At 45.5% G+C, this 22,137-nt stretch overlaps 1 protein-coding gene across 1 annotated transcript in view; it reads left to right on the plus strand.

The window, feature by feature from the left end:
* The window catches only part of LOC142495318 (tyrosine 3-monooxygenase-like), a 71,311-nt gene extending 50,013 nt beyond the window's left edge, over positions 1–21,298 (plus strand). The window contains exons 11-12 of the mRNA XM_075600613.1: positions 18,816–18,949; positions 20,575–21,298. Coding sequence (XP_075456728.1) covers positions 18,816–18,949; positions 20,575–20,734 — 294 coding nt within the window. The 3' untranslated portion in view covers positions 20,735–21,298. The remainder of the gene's footprint in view (positions 1–18,815; positions 18,950–20,574) is intronic.
* Positions 21,299–22,137: the final 839 nt, after the last annotated feature.

Here is a 22,137-nt window from a genome sequence, read left to right on the forward strand (position 1 = left end):
AGCAATTACCGCTGGCCCTGCTGCATGCAACTATCTGTCCCACACTGAGCTGCTCATGAGCGCGCCAGGCCTCCTTCTCACGCCGCCGTGCCGGAAGCTTAGCCCAGCTGACTTCCGGCGTTGCTGTCAGAGAGACCTGGCACCGGGTGCAGCCACACTGTGGTTTTTTTTGCTAACGGCCACAGCCACGCAGGGGGCCCGGAACGCCAACCCCGGCAGACCCCCCCTGTTGGCGGGCCTGCATCTCCGCACCATAAATACTGTAATGTAGTCATTTATTTTGAAAGTATTTTAAAAAAAATCTTTCTTCAGATTGTAATTAGGTATTTATACTTGTCAGTACAATTAAGACATATTCTGGTGCTTAAACTTGTGAAGTTGATTTAAGTATATGAAAGTATAAAGGTAAGTGCTTTTTCCTGTGAGTTAATATGCAGTAGATACAGTACATACAGTATGTGTAGATAGATAGAGTATATAATGGTGTGACGTTCTAGATTATACGCCTTCTATGTTGAATATTAATGGTCCACTACTGGCACCCGGTGGTCAAGATAAGTACATTAAATATAATACTCTATAAATGTAATTTTACCTCTAGTCTCAACTTTTGTTAAAATGAACTGTAATATTCCTAAAAGATTCTTAAGTGGCAGCATTAATATATGAAGTAAATATGTTTACAATTGTCAGTAGTATGTAGCTATTACCCAAAGTATTTTTTGATAGAGTAACCAGATGACCTGCATGATATATATATATATATATATATATATATATATATATATATATATATATATATATATATATATATATATATCCTTGTATTGTGCTGACATTTTAAATATATGTATAAATATTAAAATGTATTAATAATGATAACATGTATACATACATACAACAAACTCATGAGGCACTCTGGAAAAAAAGTTTTTAATGCACGTGTTCTAATGTTTATATGCAGAACAATATTCTATGAATGTTTGGGACCACTATAGGGATCATGATAAATGTTCCAATAGTGGCTCAAAACATTAATAATAGTTTTATTTCATATACTGTAATGCTTTTCTCCCACTGGGACACAAAGCGCTTCACAATTACAGTGTAGTCCGCGGCACACAGCACATAGGATTGTTACATACACAGTCCCTGCCCAGATGAGCTTACCATCTATGTCTTTGGTGTCTGAAGTACAGGAGGATAAGGTGACTTGTCCAAGGAGCTGACACCGTGATCTGACTCAGACTCCCCTGCTTCAAACTTAATATCATTGTTATCAGAGTCAGTGGGGCCTATTCACTAAGCTACGTTAAGTAGCGCTGAAATGGGTTACATCGCTCGGCCGCAAAAGGGGGAAGCCATAAGCGCTATTCACTAAGGCTGTTCGGCGCGTTTACGGCCCGCCTTGCCCAAAAGGGCCATATCACGCGATCACCTTCTTCCCCCCCTGATATCGTGCTTAAAGTTATTTAGCACGATAACTATTATAAACAAAGCAGCCTGTAAGAACTGCATGGAGACGCTGCGTCTCAATGCACGACTCTTACAGGCGATCGTGCTGTACAAATATGATTTTTAATAATAGTGTACATGAGCAGGGGGTCCCCTGAGCTGAACCGCATTGGATTCAGGTCCGGGGACCCCCTACTTCAGGAGATATAGGCCCCGTTATGGGGTGCCGGTATCCCCTGCAGAATTTAAATGTCCCGGTCACGTGACGCGGGAGCTTTAAAGTGCAGGGGATACCGGCACCCCAGAAAGGGGCCTGTATCTCCTGAAGTAGGGGGTCCCCGGACATGAAACCAATGCGGTTCAGCTCAGGAGACCCCCTGCACATCTACACTAGTATTAAAACACACATAACAATAAATAATAATTCATTACCATAGCGGCTATCCGCTATGGTAATGAACCTGGATTAATGTACATTTTAATAATAGTGTGCGGGAGCAGGGGGTCCCCTGAGCTGAACCGCATTGATTATTGGCTCAAGGACCCCCTGCTTCCCGAGTTACAGGCCCCGGTATGGGGCATCGGTGCCAGTGTCGGCGCCATCTTTATAGCGTAAAAAACGCGACGTGGGCTCAATAAAGATGGCATCGACATTGGCATCCGATACCCCTTACCGGGGCCTGTAACTCGGGAAGCATGGGGGTCCATGAGCCACAAATCAATGCGGTTCAGCTCAGGGGATCCCCTGCTCCCGCACACTATTAATAAAAATACATTAAAGCAGCTTCATTACCTTAGCGGCTATCCGCTAAGGCATTGAAGGGGTTAAGGCATAATAGCAAGTTTATTGGGGACAATTGCTCCCAATAAACATTGCTATATACAACACACATCCCCCCCGCCCCCTAACACATACACACTACAGTAATGGGCAAAATTACTATTATCCACATACTGTATGGATAATAATGCATTTGCCCATTAAATATACATTAATCACAATAAATACATTTTGTACTCACCCTTGTCCGGCACCCACGATGAAGGCCACCCTCATCTTCCTCACCGTCCATACACTGGGGTGCTGAAAAATATACACAATAAGAAAAAGTGCCAAACTAATGTCCCCTAACCCATTAATGACCTTAGCGGTTATTAACCGCTACAGTCATTAAGGGGTTAAGCCACCCTGACCCGATACCCACCCTTCACCCATTTATTTGTACAGTGGCTTCATCATGTGTGTGTGTATATATATATATATATATATATATCAGGCATACCCCGCATTAACATACGCAATGGGACCGGAGCATGTATGTAAAACGAAAATGTACTTAAAGTGAAGCACTAGCTTTTTACCACTTATCGATGCATGTACTGTACTGCAATCGTCATATACGTGCATAACTGATGTAAATAACGCATTTGTAACAGGCTCTATAGTCTCCCCGCTTGTGCACAGCTTCGGTACAGGTAGGGAGCCGGTATTGCTGTTCAGGACATGCTGACAGACGCATGCGCAAGCTACCATTTGCCTATTGGCAATATGTCCTTAGTCGCGAGTGTACTTAAAGTGAGTGTCCTTAAACCAGGGTATGCCTGTATAATATATATATATATATATATATATATATATATATATATATATATATATTTATATATATATATGCAAATATAACTGTATGCTCATCTGCATGTCTTAGGCAGGTCTGCAACCCCGCCTTTCCTCATTATCACCCAGCATACAGCACTTCCACTGCAGCAAGGGATTCTGGGAAATGACATACAAATGAGCACACAGGGTCACTTTTTGCCTCAATAACCATTTTTAACATGGTTCCCTATATATTATATATATATTTTATTATATATATATATATATATATATATATATATATATATATATATATATATATATATAAACTGTATATGCATGATTAACCAATATACAAATAAATACTGTACATGGCCAAATACAAATCTCTCCCAATATCAAACTGTAAGGAATCCGCTCCACGGTTTACTGGTTGCCTTACCTTGCAGACCGGTGCAGTTCTGGAGCAGCTCTCCTGAGGTTTGCTGCAGCCTGGATTCACTCACCAAAGCAATACACACTCCCTCTGGTATCTACTGCAGCTGTGCAGCCTTTCACTGCAACCTATACTTGCATTCACTCATTAGGAGCAGTACCTTCACACCCCCGCCGGGGATTGGCCCGCTGGCCTTTAAGTACTGTCTTCCCATAATGCTCCCTGCCGAGCATAGTCCTTACTGGATGTCACTAACTGTTCTGCCACAAGCTCCCGCTTGTTCCTGTCTCTCATGCTGAAGCGGAGTATTCTCCTTGTTGTCTGCAGCTCCAGGTTTCCTAAGGCCGGCTGCTATATTCATGCAGCGGTCTGCTCCAGTCTCCTGTGTTGTAGCTGAGTACTCTTCTTGTTTACTTCAGTTCCTTGTTTCCTGTGACCGGCTGCTATATTCACGCAGCGGTCTGCTCCTGTTCTCCTGTGCTGAAGCAGAGGTTTCGTCCCTGCGTCCTTCAGCCTCCTGGATTCCTGCACTGAAGCGGAGGTTTCGTCCCTGCGTCCTTCAGCTTCTTGGATTCCTGCACTGCAGCGGTGGTTTCCCTGTCTTTCTACAGCTTCCTGGTTCCTGGGGCCTACTCTTTCCCTAATCTAGAGAGGCCGTGTCCTGGTTCCTGCGCTGAGACAGAGGATTCCCTAGCCCGCTCAGGACTCTTGCGCTGTAGCACTGGTGCACCCGTGCAGCAAAGCGGTGTGCTACTCTGGTCTGCCTACCATCTCCTGTGACCAGTACCATGGGCCATGGTCGTCGCTCGCGCAGAGGCCAACCCCGCGCTCCTAAGCTGAAGCGGGGCTCTCCTGACTACCTGTTGCCGAACTCTTGCCTGAACAATGTTTATCCTGATGTCTCCTGTCCTGACCCTGGCTTGTACAACGACGACGCTGTCTTCTCCAATCCTGATCCTGCGACATATGACTACGAACTGCGCAATCCGGATCAGCCTGCGCGGTCTCAGGTCGGTGCTTTTACAACCCCACCTCAGCCTCGCGGTCCGACCCTGGTTTGTGGCGAGCAGAACCCTGACAGTATGCTCGGCCTCACAAACTCGGACCCCGCTGAGGTGTGGGTTGGTAAGTTTTTTCCTAAAAACCTGTCCCGGTCTGTAGACCAGTCCCAGTTTGAGAATGATTATTTGTGCGATATAATACCCCTGATGGAAGATCCGTTTATGTCAGAGGGTTTAACTCCCTTGCAAAAGAAATGCCGTAATGATTTGGTTCGTAAGGCTTACTGCCTCAGAGACTTAAAACAGTATCTGGCCAGTGTTCTGGCCATTGCAAACAGTGCTTTCTCTCCTGATTCCCCTTTAACTGGGGATGAGGTGAGTCCTGTGGAACTGGTCAACGCCTGTAGTACACTCAATGCCCTGGCTTTATCATTGGACATTCCCGTAGTACTCCCGGACCCTTCCGCCATGGTGGCTCTCGCTCACGACACGCTGCATTTACTTTCCTTGGGATTGGATGGTTGCTTGTTAAAACAGGATCGCCCCCTGGCCGCTAACGCCGTCCTTTGGCGGTTTCCCTCGCTTGCCAATCCTGTCGCTAAACCGGGGGACGTATCTCCCTCTCCAGGAGATGACCAAACGGAACCATTAGCAATATCTCCCAGCGTAGTAATTGCCACAGTCCCTAGCTCTGATTGTATGCCCGGGTTCCCTGACACCAATGATAGGTTTACGTTAACCCCTGCCGATCAGTCCTGTGAGATTCCCCTGGAGGATACATATGTTTCACTAGCCAACACTAATGTTCTACTATCAGAGAATAAGTCCCTTAGTTCCCCTATTTCTAACTCCGAATCTGTCACTCCAGGTCTTGAGGGGTTTCCAGCTTTAACCTCTGCTAGGCAGTCCTGTGCGCTTTCCCCGTCAGAGAAAGAATCCCTAAATTCTGTTCCCAGGGTCATTTCTGTATTAACCCCTGTGGGGCAGCTCTCTGAGTTTCCTTTGGTAAATCCCTGTTCTCTGTCAGCCATGGTCACGCCCCTAGCTCCAGAGGGGAGATTCCTGGTCTCTCCTAATACAGAGAGATTACCTATGTTTTACTCTCAGGCATTATCTGCATTAACCCCTGTAAATTCTTGCTGCCTCCAAGTTAATGCCTTCGTTTTAGCCTCAGAGAATGAGCCCACAAGTCAGACAGCAGAGGTTGCATTGAGGGATTCTCATAACCGTACGGAGTCCTTAGATATTCTTTGCTATAAATCCCCTGCTTCAGCTCAAGTTTCCGCAGTTTCGTCTCCGGAGACTTCGGCTGAAGTTCTGGTTCCCGATAAATGTATTCAGGAGTCAGGTTTTTCCCTAAGCTTGGTCGCAGAGTTCCTTCTCCCGGGTGTTTCGCTGAACCAGCCTGTCGCCCACATAGCGGTGATCCCTGCTTCAGCGCATAGTTCCCACATTATGGAGTCTGCAGTAATTTCTGGTTTCCCAGACATTCCTTACCAAATACCTACTTCAGAGACCAGTACAGTTATGATTAACCCCTGTGTACTGTCTGAGTTCTCCTCTTCTTTAAGCTTAGGGTTAAAAGCATACAGTAGTCTGTATGTCCCTCCTGGGGTTCATATTATGTTCCCAGGAATGTTTGCTGACGCACGGTTTTCTCCCAAAAGTGACGCTTTTTCATATAGATTAGTAAAAAGCTTGCACTCTGTTTCCCTTTTCGCTGAATTGTGTCTTACTAGTTTTGAGACTCTGAGAGGTAATGATTCTCCTTCTGATTCTGAAGCTCTTCCTACAAGGAGTATCCTGATTGGGGGTCCCCCTGATTTCTCTGTCCAGGCTAATTCTCCAGGGATCAGCATATCTGTGGTCACTCCCTTAGTACTGTCTGAGGTCACCATGCATATATTACAAGTCCTGGGGTTTAAATCTGAGCTATTTAGCTGTCCTGCCTTTGCTGAAACCCAGTCCCTTAGTACTGTGTCTAAATATGCCCCAGCAAACATGGGGTTACTCTGGGAAGAAATTAAAACTCCTGTCTTAAAGGGTATTTTTTCTCACATGTCCAGCAAATCTAGAACCTCAGTAATTGTTTCTAAGTCACTTATCAATACATCTGATTTTTTCTCTAATCAAACCCAGACACCCTCACTATCGGTTAGGAGTCCTGTGATCAGAGATTTTGCACTAGAAAACACACCAATTCATGTTTTTGTCAGGTTAGGTACCCCTGTGGTTAGGGACATTGCAGTTTCAGAAAAGACTCCTTGTACTCCTAAGGTGCCTGTCATTAAGAGTTTTCATAGTTCATACTTGCTGCTTGTTGATTCTCAGGGCCCTGTCACTGAGGTACAGACTTCAGCTTCTGATGTTAGCTTCCCTCCCACCACTACCCTGGCTCTGCCTTTTTCTCAAGCTACTGATTTGAAGATCCCAACGACTATTCCTGATTCACTGACAATATTATCTCCCAATGAAGATTTCCCAGTATTGGAGAGCTCTACTGTTGTTTGCTTCTCTGCTCCTGCTAAACCATGGTTGTGTCCCTCGGAATTTTCGGTTACTCCTGTTATTTCCTCTCAGTTGGAAATACTCTGTACGTATCCCAAGATTTCGGTCCCTATGCCTGGTTTACTGCTTGCCTTGTCACCTTCCATACCAATACCGGGAGAAGCTTCCAACCAGCCTATACCCTTACTAACCATTACCTGGGAACCTTCTAGAGGAAAAATTCCTCGCAAATTCCAACATGCAGTGGTCAGCCAAGACTTTTTCTGTTACAAAGTTCCTCCTGGTGTATTCGATCAACTATCAGGGCCGCTGATCCTAGATTCAGGTTCCTTTATTAAAGACTGGGCTTTCAGTGGGGGTTCTTCTACCGTTTCTGCTCTGGAACTCTCTGGTTCTTCACAGCCCTGGATTTCCAAGACATTTTGCGAGGCGAGCCATGTACCAAGGATGTTTCTTCCATCAATCTCATATCCTAGAACTGTACTCACCAAAGAACTACTCGTTTACGGATGCCCTTTCTACCTAAAGAATTTTAGGAACAACTCAATGTCCCCAAGGTCCATGGATGGTCCTGTCTGGCCACAGTTCTCACCGGGGGGTGGGGGTACACTAAGGACTAATCATGAGTCTCTGGAGCACGACTCTAACCCCAATCCTAGACGGTTCAGCAACAATTCCCGGTCCTCCAACTCTATGAGTGCTCATGTTCGCCCGGAGGTCTCGCGTGAAGGGGGGGGTACTGTAAGGAATCCGCTCCACGGTTTACTGGTTGCCTTACCTTGCAGACCGGTGCAGTTCTGGAGCAGCTCTCCTGAGGTTTGCTGCAGCCTGGATTCACTCACCAAAGCAATACACACTCCCTCTGGTATCTACTGCAGCTGTGCAGCCTTTCACTGCAACCTATACTTGCATTCACTCATTAGGAGCAGTACCTTCACACCCCCGCCGGGGATTGGCCCGCTGGCCTTTAAGTACTGTCTTCCCATAATGCTCCCTGCCGAGCATAGTCCTTACTGGATGTCACTAACTGTTCTGCCACAAGCTCCCGCTTGTTCCTGTCTCTCATGCTGAAGCGGAGTATTCTCCTTGTTGTCTGCAGCTCCAGGTTTCCTAAGGCCGGCTGCTATATTCATGCAGCGGTCTGCTCCAGTCTCCTGTGTTGTAGCTGAGTACTCTTCTTGTTTACTTCAGTTCCTTGTTTCCTGTGACCGGCTGCTATATTCACGCAGCGGTCTGCTCCTGTTCTCCTGTGCTGAAGCAGAGGTTTCGTCCCTGCGTCCTTCAGCCTCCTGGATTCCTGCACTGAAGCGGAGGTTTCGTCCCTGCGTCCTTCAGCTTCTTGGATTCCTGCACTGCAGCGGTGGTTTCCCTGTCTTTCTACAGCTTCCTGGTTCCTGGGGCCTACTCTTTCCCTAATCTAGAGAGGCCGTGTCCTGGTTCCTGCGCTGAGACAGAGGATTCCCTAGCCCGCTCAGGACTCTTGCGCTGTAGCACTGGTGCACCCGTGCAGCAAAGCGGTGTGCTACTCTGGTCTGCCTACCATCTCCTGTGACCAGTACCATGGGCCATGGTCGTCGCTCGCGCAGAGGCCAACCCCGCGCTCCTAAGCTGAAGCGGGGCTCTCCTGACTACCTGTTGCCGAACTCTTGCCTGAACAATGTTTATCCTGATGTCTCCTGTCCTGACCCTGGCTTGTACAACGACGACGCTGTCTTCTCCAATCCTGATCCTGCGACATATGACTACGAACTGCGCAATCCGGATCAGCCTGCGCGGTCTCAGGTCGGTGCTTTTACAACCCCACCTCAGCCTCGCGGTCCGACCCTGGTTTGTGGCGAGCAGAACCCTGACAGTATGCTCGGCCTCACAAACTCGGACCCCGCTGAGGTGTGGGTTGGTAAGTTTTTTCCTAAAAACCTGTCCCGGTCTGTAGACCAGTCCCAGTTTGAGAATGATTATTTGTGCGATATAATACCCCTGATGGAAGATCCGTTTATGTCAGAGGGTTTAACTCCCTTGCAAAAGAAATGCCGTAATGATTTGGTTCGTAAGGCTTACTGCCTCAGAGACTTAAAACAGTATCTGGCCAGTGTTCTGGCCATTGCAAACAGTGCTTTCTCTCCTGATTCCCCTTTAACTGGGGATGAGGTGAGTCCTGTGGAACTGGTCAACGCCTGTAGTACACTCAATGCCCTGGCTTTATCATTGGACATTCCCGTAGTACTCCCGGACCCTTCCGCCATGGTGGCTCTCGCTCACGACACGCTGCATTTACTTTCCTTGGGATTGGATGGTTGCTTGTTAAAACAGGATCGCCCCCTGGCCGCTAACGCCGTCCTTTGGCGGTTTCCCTCGCTTGCCAATCCTGTCGCTAAACCGGGGGACGTATCTCCCTCTCCAGGAGATGACCAAACGGAACCATTAGCAATATCTCCCAGCGTAGTAATTGCCACAGTCCCTAGCTCTGATTGTATGCCCGGGTTCCCTGACACCAATGATAGGTTTACGTTAACCCTTGCCGATCAGTCCTGTGAGATTCCCCTGGAGGATACATATGTTTCACTAGCCAACACTAATGTTCTACTATCAGAGAATAAGTCCCTTAGTTCCCCTATTTCTAACTCCGAATCTGTCACTCCAGGTCTTGAGGGGTTTCCAGCTTTAACCTCTGCTAGGCAGTCCTGTGCGCTTTCCCCGTCAGAGAAAGAATCCCTAAATTCTGTTCCCAGGGTCATTTCTGTATTAACCCCTGTGGGGCAGCTCTCTGAGTTTCCTTTGGTAAATCCCTGTTCTCTGTCAGCCATGGTCACGCCCCTAGCTCCAGAGGGGAGATTCCTGGTCTCTCCTAATACAGAGAGATTACCTATGTTTTACTCTCAGGCATTATCTGCATTAACCCCTGTAAATTCTTGCTGCCTCCAAGTTAATGCCTTCGTTTTAGCCTCAGAGAATGAGCCCACAAGTCAGACAGCAGAGGTTGCATTGAGGGATTCTCATAACCGTACGGAGTCCTTAGATATTCTTTGCTATAAATCCCCTGCTTCAGCTCAAGTTTCCGCAGTTTCGTCTCCGGAGACTTCGGCTGAAGTTCTGGTTCCCGATAAATGTATTCAGGAGTCAGGTTTTTCCCTAAGCTTGGTCGCAGAGTTCCTTCTCCCGGGTGTTTCGCTGAACCAGCCTGTCGCCCACATAGCGGTGATCCCTGCTTCAGCGCATAGTTCCCACATTATGGAGTCTGCAGTAATTTCTGGTTTCCCAGACATTCCTTACCAAATACCTACTTCAGAGACCAGTACAGTTATGATTAACCCCTGTGTACTGTCTGAGTTCTCCTCTTCTTTAAGCTTAGGGTTAAAAGCATACAGTAGTCTGTATGTCCCTCCTGGGGTTCATATTATGTTCCCAGGAATGTTTGCTGACGCACGGTTTTCTCCCAAAAGTGACGCTTTTTCATATAGATTAGTAAAAAGCTTGCACTCTGTTTCCCTTTTCGCTGAATTGTGTCTTACTAGTTTTGAGACTCTGAGAGGTAATGATTCTCCTTCTGATTCTGAAGCTCTTCCTACAAGGAGTATCCTGATTGGGGGTCCCCCTGATTTCTCTGTCCAGGCTAATTCTCCAGGGATCAGCATATCTGTGGTCACTCCCTTAGTACTGTCTGAGGTCACCATGCATATATTACAAGTCCTGGGGTTTAAATCTGAGCTATTTAGCTGTCCTGCCTTTGCTGAAACCCAGTCCCTTAGTACTGTGTCTAAATATGCCCCAGCAAACATGGGGTTACTCTGGGAAGAAATTAAAACTCCTGTCTTAAAGGGTATTTTTTCTCACATGTCCAGCAAATCTAGAACCTCAGTAATTGTTTCTAAGTCACTTATCAATACATCTGATTTTTTCTCTAATCAAACCCAGACACCCTCACTATCGGTTAGGAGTCCTGTGATCAGAGATTTTGCACTAGAAAACACACCAATTCATGTTTTTGTCAGGTTAGGTACCCCTGTGGTTAGGGACATTGCAGTTTCAGAAAAGACTCCTTGTACTCCTAAGGTGCCTGTCATTAAGAGTTTTCATAGTTCATACTTGCTGCTTGTTGATTCTCAGGGCCCTGTCACTGAGGTACAGACTTCAGCTTCTGATGTTAGCTTCCCTCCCACCACTACCCTGGCTCTGCCTTTTTCTCAAGCTACTGATTTGAAGATCCCAACGACTATTCCTGATTCACTGACAATATTATCTCCCAATGAAGATTTCCCAGTATTGGAGAGCTCTACTGTTGTTTGCTTCTCTGCTCCTGCTAAACCATGGTTGTGTCCCTCGGAATTTTCGGTTACTCCTGTTATTTCCTCTCAGTTGGAAATACTCTGTACGTATCCCAAGATTTCGGTCCCTATGCCTGGTTTACTGCTTGCCTTGTCACCTTCCATACCAATACCGGGAGAAGCTTCCAACCAGCCTATACCCTTACTAACCATTACCTGGGAACCTTCTAGAGGAAAAATTCCTCGCAAATTCCAACATGCAGTGGTCAGCCAAGACTTTTTCTGTTACAAAGTTCCTCCTGGTGTATTCGATCAACTATCAGGGCCGCTGATCCTAGATTCAGGTTCCTTTATTAAAGACTGGGCTTTCAGTGGGGGTTCTTCTACCGTTTCTGCTCTGGAACTCTCTGGTTCTTCACAGCCCTGGATTTCCAAGACATTTTGCGAGGCGAGCCATGTACCAAGGATGTTTCTTCCATCAATCTCATATCCTAGAACTGTACTCACCAAAGAACTACTCGTTTACGGATGCCCTTTCTACCTAAAGAATTTTAGGAACAACTCAATGTCCCCAAGGTCCATGGATGGTCCTGTCTGGCCACAGTTCTCACCGGGGGGTGGGGGTACACTAAGGACTAATCATGAGTCTCTGGAGCACGACTCTAACCCCAATCCTAGACGGTTCAGCAACAATTCCCGGTCCTCCAACTCTATGAGTGCTCATGTTCGCCCGGAGGTCTCGCGTGAAGGGGGGGGTACTGTAAGGAATCCGCTCCACGGTTTACTGGTTGCCTTACCTTGCAGACCGGTGCAGTTCTGGAGCAGCTCTCCTGAGGTTTGCTGCAGCCTGGATTCACTCACCAAAGCAATACACACTCCCTCTGGTATCTACTGCAGCTGTGCAGCCTTTCACTGCAACCTATACTTGCATTCACTCATTAGGAGCAGTACCTTCACACCCCCGCCGGGGATTGGCCCGCTGGCCTTTAAGTACTGTCTTCCCATAATGCTCCCTGCCGAGCATAGTCCTTACTGGATGTCACTAACTGTTCTGCCACAAGCTCCCGCTTGTTCCTGTCTCTCATGCTGAAGCGGAGTATTCTCCTTGTTGTCTGCAGCTCCAGGTTTCCTAAGGCCGGCTGCTATATTCATGCAGCGGTCTGCTCCAGTCTCCTGTGTTGTAGCTGAGTACTCTTCTTGTTTACTTCAGTTCCTTGTTTCCTGTGACCGGCTGCTATATTCACGCAGCGGTCTGCTCCTGTTCTCCTGTGCTGAAGCAGAGGTTTCGTCCCTGCGTCCTTCAGCCTCCTGGATTCCTGCACTGAAGCGGAGGTTTCGTCCCTGCGTCCTTCAGCTTCTTGGATTCCTGCACTGCAGCGGTGGTTTCCCTGTCTTTCTACAGGTTCCTGGGGCCTACTCTTTCCCTAATCTAGAGAGGCCGTGTCCTGGTTCCTGCGCTGAGACAGAGGATTCCCTAGCCCGCTCAGGACTCTTGCGCTGTAGCACTGGTGCACCCGTGCAGCAAAGCGGTGTGCTACTCTGGTCTGCCTACCATCTCCTGTGACCAGTACCATGGGCCATGGTCGTCGCTCGCGCAGAGGCCAACCCCGCGCTCCTAAGCTGAAGCGGGGCTCTCCTGACTACCTGTTGCCGAACTCTTGCCTGAACAATGTTTATCCTGATGTCTCCTGTCCTGACCCTGGCTTGTACAACGACGACGCTGTCTTCTCCAATCCTGATCCTGCGACATATGACTACGAACTGCGCAATCCGGATCAGCCTGCGCGGTCTCAGGTCCGTGCTTTTACAACCCCACCTCAGCCTCGCGGTCCGACCCTGGTTTGTGGCGAGCAGAACCCTGACAGTATGCTCGGCCTCACAAACTCGGACCCCGCTGAGGTGTGGGTTGGTAAGTTTTTTCCTAAAAACCTGTCCCGGTCTGTAGACCAGTCCCAGTTTGAGAATGATTATTTGTGCGATATAATACCCCTGATGGAAGATCCGTTTATGTCAGAGGGCTTAACTCCCTTGCAAAAGAAATGCCGTAATGATTTGGTTCGTAAGGCTTACTGCCTCAGAGACTTAAAACAGTATCTGGCCAGTGTTCTGGCCATTGCAAACAGTGCTTTCTCTCCTGATTCCCCTTTAACTGGGGATGAGGTGAGTCCTGTGGAACTGGTCAACGCCTGTAGTACACTCAATGCCCTGGCTTTATCATTGGACATTCCCATAGTACTCCCGGACCCTTCCGCCATGGTGGCTCTCGCTCACGACACGCTGCATTTACTTTCCTTGGGATTGGATGGTTGCTTGTTAAAACAGGATCGCCCCCTGGCCGCTAACGCCGTCCTTTGGCGGTTTCCCTCGCTTGCCAATCCTGTCGCTAAACCGGGGGACGTATCTCCCTCTCCAGGAGATGACCAAACGGAACCATTAGCAATATCTCCCAGCGTAGAAATTGCCACAGTCCCTAGCTCTGATTGTATGCCCGGGTTCCCTGACACCAATGATAGGTTTACGTTAACCCCTGCCGATCAGTCCTGTGAGATTCCCCTGGAGGATACATATGTTTCACTAGCCAACACTAATGTTCTACTATCAGAGAATAAGTCCCTTAGTTCCCCTATTTCTAACTCCGAATCTGTCACTCCAGGTCTTGAGGGGTTTCCAGCTTTAACCTCTGCTAGGCAGTCCTGTGCGCTTTCCCCGTCAGAGAAAGAATCCCTAAATTCTGTTCCCAGGGTCATTTCTGTATTAACCCCTGTGGGGCAGCTCTCTGAGTTTCCTTTGGTAAATCCCTGTTCTCTGTCAGCCATGGTCACGCCCCTAGCTCCAGAGGGGAGATTCCTGGTCTCTCCTAATACAGAGAGATTACCTATGTTTTACTCTCAGGCATTATCTGCATTAACCCCTGTAAATTCTTGCTGCCTCCAAGTTAATGCCTTCGTTTTAGCCTCAGAGAATGAGCCCACAAGTCAGACAGCAGAGGTTGCATTGAGGGATTCTCATAACCGTACGGAGTCCTTAGATATTCTTTGCTATAAATCCCCTGCTTCAGCTCAAGTTTCCGCAGTTTCGTCTCCGGAGACTTCGGCTGAAGTTCTGGTTCCCGATAAATGTATTCAGGAGTCAGGTTTTTCCCTAAGCTTGGTCGCAGAGTTCCTTCTCCCGGGTGTTTCGCTGAACCAGCCTGTCGCCCACATAGCGGTGATCCCTGCTTCAGCGCATAGTTCCCACATTATGGAGTCTGCAGTAATTTCTGGTTTCCCAGACATTCCTTACCAAATACCTACTTCAGAGACCAGTACAGTTATGATTAACCCCTGTGTACTGTCTGAGTTCTCCTCTTCTTTAAGCTTAGGGTTAAAAGCATACAGTAGTCTGTATGTCCCTCCTGGGGTTCATATTATGTTCCCAGGAATGTTTGCTGACGCACGGTTTTCTCCCAAAAGTGACGCTTTTTCATATAGATTAGTAAAAAGCTTGCACTCTGTTTCCCTTTTCGCTGAATTGTGTCTTACTAGTTTTGAGACTCTGAGAGGTAATGATTCTCCTTCTGATTCTGAAGCTCTTCCTACAAGGAGTATCCTGATTGGGGGTCCCCCTGATTTCTCTGTCCAGGCTAATTCTCCAGGGATCAGCATATCTGTGGTCACTCCCTTAGTACTGTCTGAGGTCACCATGCATATATTACAAGTCCTGGGGTTTAAATCTGAGCTATTTAGCTGTCCTGCCTTTGCTGAAACCCAGTCCCTTAGTACTGTGTCTAAATATGCCCCAGCAAACATGGGGTTACTCTGGGAAGAAATTAAAACTCCTGTCTTAAAGGGTATTTTTTCTCACATGTCCAGCAAATCTAGAACCTCAGTAATTGTTTCTAAGTCACTTATCAATACATCTGATTTTTTCTCTAATCAAACCCAGACACCCTCACTATCGGTTAGGAGTCCTGTGATCAGAGATTTTGCACTAGAAAACACACCAATTCATGTTTTTGTCAGGTTAGGTACCCCTGTGGTTAGGGACATTGCAGTTTCAGAAAAGACTCCTTGTACTCCTAAGGTGCCTGTCATTAAGAGTTTTCATAGTTCATACTTGCTGCTTGTTGATTCTCAGGGCCCTGTCACTGAGGTACAGACTTCAGCTTCTGATGTTAGCTTCCCTCCCACCACTACCCTGGCTCTGCCTTTTTCTCAAGCTACTGATTTGAAGATCCCAACGACTATTCCTGATTCACTGACAATATTATCTCCCAATGAAGATTTCCCAGTATTGGAGAGCTCTACTGTTGTTTGCTTCTCTGCTCCTGCTAAACCATGGTTGTGTCCCTCGGAATTTTCGGTTACTCCTGTTATTTCCTCTCAGTTGGAAATACTCTGTACGTATCCCAAGATTTCGGTCCCTATGCCTGGTTTACTGCTTGCCTTGTCACCTTCCATACCAATACCGGGAGAAGCTTCCAACCAGCCTATACCCTTACTAACCATTACCTGGGAACCTTCTAGAGGAAAAATTCCTCGCAAATTCCAACATGCAGTGGTCAGCCAAGACTTTTTCTGTTACAAAGTTCCTCCTGGTGTATTCGATCAACTATCAGGGCCGCTGATCCTAGATTCAGGTTCCTTTATTAAAGACTGGGCTTTCAGTGGGGGTTCTTCTACCGTTTCTGCTCTGGAACTCTCTGGTTCTTCACAGCCCTGGATTTCCAAGACATTTTGCGAGGCGAGCCATGTACCAAGGATGTTTCTTCCATCAATCTCATATCCTAGAACTGTACTCACCAAAGAACTACTCGTTTACGGATGCCCTTTCTACCTAAAGAATTTTAGGAACAACTCAATGTCCCCAAGGTCCATGGATGGTCCTGTCTGGCCACAGTTCTCACCGGGGGGTGGGGGTACACTAAGGACTAATCATGAGTCTCTGGAGCACGACTCTAACCCCAATCCTAGACGGTTCAGCAACAATTCCCGGTCCTCCAACTCTATGAGTGCTCATGTTCGCCCGGAGGTCTCGCGTGAAGGGGGGGGTACTGTAAGGAATCCGCTCCACGGTTTACTGGTTGCCTTACCTTGCAGACCGGTGCAGTTCTGGAGCAGCTCTCCTGAGGTTTGCTGCAGCCTGGATTCACTCACCAAAGCAATACACACTCCCTCTGGTATCTACTGCAGCTGTGCAGCCTTTCACTGCAACCTATACTTGCATTCACTCATTAGGAGCAGTACCTTCACACCCCCGCCGGGGATTGGCCCGCTGGCCTTTAAGTACTGTCTTCCCATAATGCTCCCTGCCGAGCATAGTCCTTACTGGATGTCACTAACTGTTCTGCCACAAGCTCCCGCTTGTTCCTGTCTCTCATGCTGAAGCGGAGTATTCTCCTTGTTGTCTGCAGCTCCAGGTTTCCTAAGGCCGGCTGCTATATTCATGCAGCGGTCTGCTCCAGTCTCCTGTGTTGTAGCTGAGTACTCTTCTTGTTTACTTCAGTTCCTTGTTTCCTGTGACCGGCTGCTATATTCACGCAGCGGTCTGCTCCTGTTCTCCTGTGCTGAAGCAGAGGTTTCGTCCCTGCGTCCTTCAGCCTCCTGGATTCCTGCACTGAAGCGGAGGTTTCGTCCCTGCGTCCTTCAGCTTCTTGGATTCCTGCACTGCAGCGGTGGTTTCCCTGTCTTTCTACAGCTTCCTGGTTCCTGGGGCCTACTCTTTCCCTAATCTAGAGAGGCCGTGTCCTGGTTCCTGCGCTGAGACAGAGGATTCCCTAGCCCGCTCAGGACTCTTGCGCTGTAGCACTGGTGCACCCGTGCAGCAAAGCGGTGTGCTACTCTGGTCTGCCTACCATCTCCTGTGACCAGTACCATGGGCCATGGTCATCGCTCGCGCAGAGGCCAACCCCGCGCTCCTAAGCTGAAGCGGGGCTCTCCTGACTACCTGTTGCCGAACTCTTGCCTGAACAATGTTTATCCTGATGTCTCCTGTCCTGACCCTGGCTTGTACAACGACGACGCTGTCTTCTCCAATCCTGATCCTGCGACATATGACTACGAACTGCGCAATCCGGATCAGCCTGCGCGGTCTCAGGTCCGTGCTTTTACAACCCCACCTCAGCCTCGCGGTCCGACCCTGGTTTGTGGCGAGCAGAACCCTGACACAAACAGCACCAAGCAATATCAATATATAAGAAATCCAAATACAAACACTCAATTTGACAATGTGTACATGATACAATTAATCTGTGCATCATGTATACTATGTCAACCAAGGCTCCAAATCAAATACACTAATCCAAACAAGATACAAATACAATCACTAAAGAAAAACAAAGCATCAACACAATTAAATTACCATCAATTAATCCAATCACCAATGAATTATAATCCAAATCAATTACACACTTCAAATCCTACAAGCAAACCATTGTGAAAAATAATCTACGTCAAAGTAACCATCAAACTAAATCTATCTTCCAAAAATAAGCCAATAAAATAATCTATAGCAAACAGCCTTTAAATAAACATTTGAAAAAATGAAATGTACATGAGCAACACATTTTTACACAAAGCAGCAAATTGCAATTCCAAAAAACACCCAAACAAGGCAAGCCAACAAGTTTTTATTGTACCTGTATATGTGTCCACCTATAGTTTACAGACATAAATACAGATGCTATAAAAGAGCAGCAAAAACAAATGTATGGACGGGGAGGAAGATGCGAGTGGCCTTCATCGTGGGTGCCGGACAAGGGTGAGTACAAAATGTATTTATTGTGATTTATGTATATTTAATGGGCAAATGCATTATTATCCATATGTGGATAATAGTAATTTTGCCCATTACTGTAGTGTATGTGTTAGGGGGCGGGGTATATTTTTAGAGTTTTGTTTAATTTTTGGGGGCACACCATTGGTACCGCAGGCCTGCGAACGGCTGCGGGGACCCCCGGACCCCCAGGGACCCCTGTAGTCCCTCGGGGATCACACTGGCACCCCCGCGGGCCTGTTGTATGGATGGTGTGCCTGCAAAAAGGTAAACAAAGAAATGTTTTCTAAGTCCAGCTTCTTTTGCGCCTGCCTTTGTTTGGCGCGTTTTTTAAGGCCGATTCACTTAGCGCTGCTTAGTGAATCTCATGTACTGGCAAAAAGCAGCGCAATAGCCTGATCATGCGCATTTTGCGCGAGGGCTGAAAAAAGCCCTTTTAAGACAGATAAAGCGCAGTTATCACTGCTTAGTGAATTTCACTGCAGCCTTATCGGTCTTAAAGGGTACTTTGCGCTCTTAAAGCCACTTAACGAAGCATTTTGAGTGCCTGTCTACCATTTATAGAATAGTGTTCTATATAAGAATGTTATTTAATTAACTGATATTGAATTACTATTTAGAAAGACTTGATACATTTTAATTAAATATTCATAAGAAATTCCACTTTATTAAATATATATTTTCACTTTTTACATGTAATAAAATTGACATATTCTGCCATGATCCAAAAACCAGGGCAAGTAAGCATCAATAATATGTGTCTGTGTGTAAATATGTGTGTAAATAAATCTATATTTATATAGCATGCATTGTCAAACAAGCCAGTGCTAAGGCCCTTTGATCCAGAAGTTACTGCAGTTCAGCCTTATCAGGACCAGTCATTTCAGCCAGTGTACTTTGTGTCTGACAACTTTGAAGATGCAAAGGCCAAACTCAGGTGAGTGATAACTGTACAGTATTAAGCACAACTTCCTGCTTTAGTAGAGCCACAAGAGACATACATTAATTAATATATTTAATTATTTTATTTATTTATAAAATATTTTACCAGAAAGTAATACATTGAGAGTTACCTCTCGTTTTCAAGTATGTCCTGGGCATAGAGTTAAGATGACAAATAATACATTGTTACAAATACAGTTACATAAGTGAACAGGGTATACATTATATACAAGACATTGCATGCACAGTTAAAGAAAAAATATATTATAGGCGTATGTAACAGTTACAGACCAGATTAAAGTGTGAGACAGCCTTAGTTTTGAAAGAACTTAAACTGGTGGTGGATGTGAGAGTCTCCGGTAGGTTGTTCCAGTTTTGTGGTTCACGGTAAGAGAAGGAGGAGCGGACGGATCTTTGCTGAACCTTGGGACCATGAACAGTCTTTGAGAGTCAGATCTCATATGATAAGTAATATAGGGCCACCATCTTACCAAACACCTAAAACATCATTATTTGCATGAGAGTGGGAACAAGAGTCTCAGCTGGAGGGAGCCAGCCCAGCCGCTCCCAAAAGTTGGTCCCGGCTGCAAGTCGAACACGACTTCTGTGATCAGGGCCTCTTTCTCTGCCGGCAACATTGTGGAACCGAGATCCCTTAGCGGTCCTGGTTGGGATGCTAGAATGCTCATCAGAAGGAGGTAGCCCCCCATCCTGCACTAAACATGCAGCTAGCACTACCCTCCGCCTCCCACAAACTCCCCGCTCAACAACCTGGGACTCAGGTCGAGACTGTTGGCAGTCTTAATTATAGATTATAGGTGCAACCATTGCCAATGTGATACATACAGTATTGCACTTACATTATTAATCTGCCTTCTGAGAGCTAACAATCAGTATGACGAAGTAATGCTCTCTCAGTATATCTACCTCTATTACTCCAATGTAAAATCAAGCTTAACTAGGTAATGAACATGTAATATAAATAGTACAAGTGTTGTACCTCCATAACCAACCATGTAACTTGTAACCATGTCATGCAATCCCGTCCTGCAATTCCTTTGTAAATCAAATATGGAGTCTTTAGTTATGTGTTTTTTTAATTGAAAACCATTTCTTAACTAAATGCCACAAACTTCAGAGGCGTATACAGGACGTTGTTTATTAAAGTTTTCCAAAACTGGGGCAAGGGAATTGCATCAGGTTTGTCAAATGAAAAAAGTTTGCTTTCAATGGGATTCATTGTCTTTGAAAAACATGGTACACAGTTTTGCTTGGAAAGTTTCATTATGTCAATTTCATTATTGCGCTGTTTAACAGTGCAATCCTTAAACTGTTTTAAGAAACAAATAATTATCATTATATTTTTTCTAACATGTCTTTTTTGCATGCACTGTAAATATACATTTAATGATTGGGCAGCAAAATCACTATTTTCTCTAAAAGGGACTGGCAACATTTAAAGGTTAGTTAAACATGTTAAAAAAAAAAAAAAAGAAGTAGTACCCAATGCAGCATTATACACATAAATTGGTTATTTCCTTTCTGTTTTCTAAAAAGTACAAGTTTTCCAGATATCAATGTAAATAGAACACTTGTTTTCTTTTCTTCTTCTCCCTGAAGGATATATGCTATGAAGATCAAGAAGCCCTTCTCTCTGCGTTATGATCCTTTCACCTGCAGTGTGGAGGTTCTTGATTCTCCGCAAAAAGTCAAGAATGCCCTCAATCAAATAAAAGATGAACTGAAAAGCCTATGTTTTGCACTAGATAAAGTTTCTTAAAACAAATCAGACAGGAAAGACATTGGATAAACCCACATCTGTGGAAATTTTGTTTAGAAGACATTTAGACCAAAAAGTTGCATTACTTTCTTTACACCATAAAACTTCTGTCAGAAGTAGTAGATTTAAATAAATGCTTAGTTAAACTAATGTTTCACTTGCTAAATTGCAAATGTTTTAAATGAGGATGTGGTAAAACTTTCCATTGGTCACACGAGATAAAATATAAATGTTTTAAATACCATTGCTAATATCATCCTCAAATTAGATTATTTCCGTAAACGTTAAACTTTTTTGTTTGCTGGAGTGTAAATTAGTTTGTAACAATTTACTGGTTTACAAAATAATGGAATATAATAAATTAAATGTTGTGTGTATATATGGTGTGTTTTTTTGTTTAGCGCATGTTTGCGTAATTGGAAATATTGCATGTAAGCTTAATTCCTTAAACACACAGATACCCAACAAGCTCTGAGAAACCCCAAACATTACCACATAATATATTTATGTATACAAGTGTCAAAAGGAGTGCTAGCTAAATGTATGCAACAAAAAAACAAACAAAGATGCCCAAAGCTACTTCCAATGTGACAAAAAAATACAGTGCAATACCTATATATTCTCTTGAAAAATGGTAATTTAGTTCAACTTTGGCCAAAGCGTCTTAAGCCTGCTAGCCACTTCAAGGCATGACCGTTAGCAGGTCCTAACACTCCCTGAGTTAAAATTCTTATTAACCTCTATAATTAGGGGAATAATGATCAGCATTGGATCTGTCATAACCCAGCAAAAATGAAACTGACCTCCCAACTTGGAAAGTGGGGAGGGACGAGCTTAAATCTTGGGGGGGGGGGGGGAGGTTGCTAACGGTCATGCCTTGAAGTGGCTAGCAGGCTTAAGATGCTTTGGCCAAAGGGTTAAACTAAATGACCCTTTTTCAAGAGAATATATACTGTAGGTATTGCACTGTGTATTTTTGTCACATTGGAAGTAGCTTTGGGCATCTTTGTTTGTTTTTTGTTGTAAGCTCAATTCCTTGCCAATGGCAAATGAAGCAATGATTGAGATGGTTGAAAAAGCATCTACATTGAAAATTAATGCAGGAAAATATACAGTAATCTGAACTGACATCTGATTGTAGTAAATGTATTAACCCTTTAGCTGCATTCCTGGCACCTCTGGCGGCAAAGTAGTTAAAAAAATATGAAAAGACTGTTGTGTAGAGATGTGTGAAACTTTCTCATGAGGTTATGGACCATGTAAAATTTGTCGCCATAAAAAGCCGCGCCAGTGTCACAGTGCGCAAGGGATTCGCCAAATATTAAGTCACCGTGCCTTGCAATTTAGTTTAATATGCTTATTTGTGACATTCTATCAAATCGCTACATTCACTTAATGATGAA

The sequence above is a fragment of the Ascaphus truei genome, chromosome 5 (genome assembly GCF_040206685.1).
Source record: "Ascaphus truei isolate aAscTru1 chromosome 5, aAscTru1.hap1, whole genome shotgun sequence".
NCBI classification, from domain to species: domain Eukaryota; kingdom Metazoa; phylum Chordata; class Amphibia; order Anura; family Ascaphidae; genus Ascaphus; species Ascaphus truei.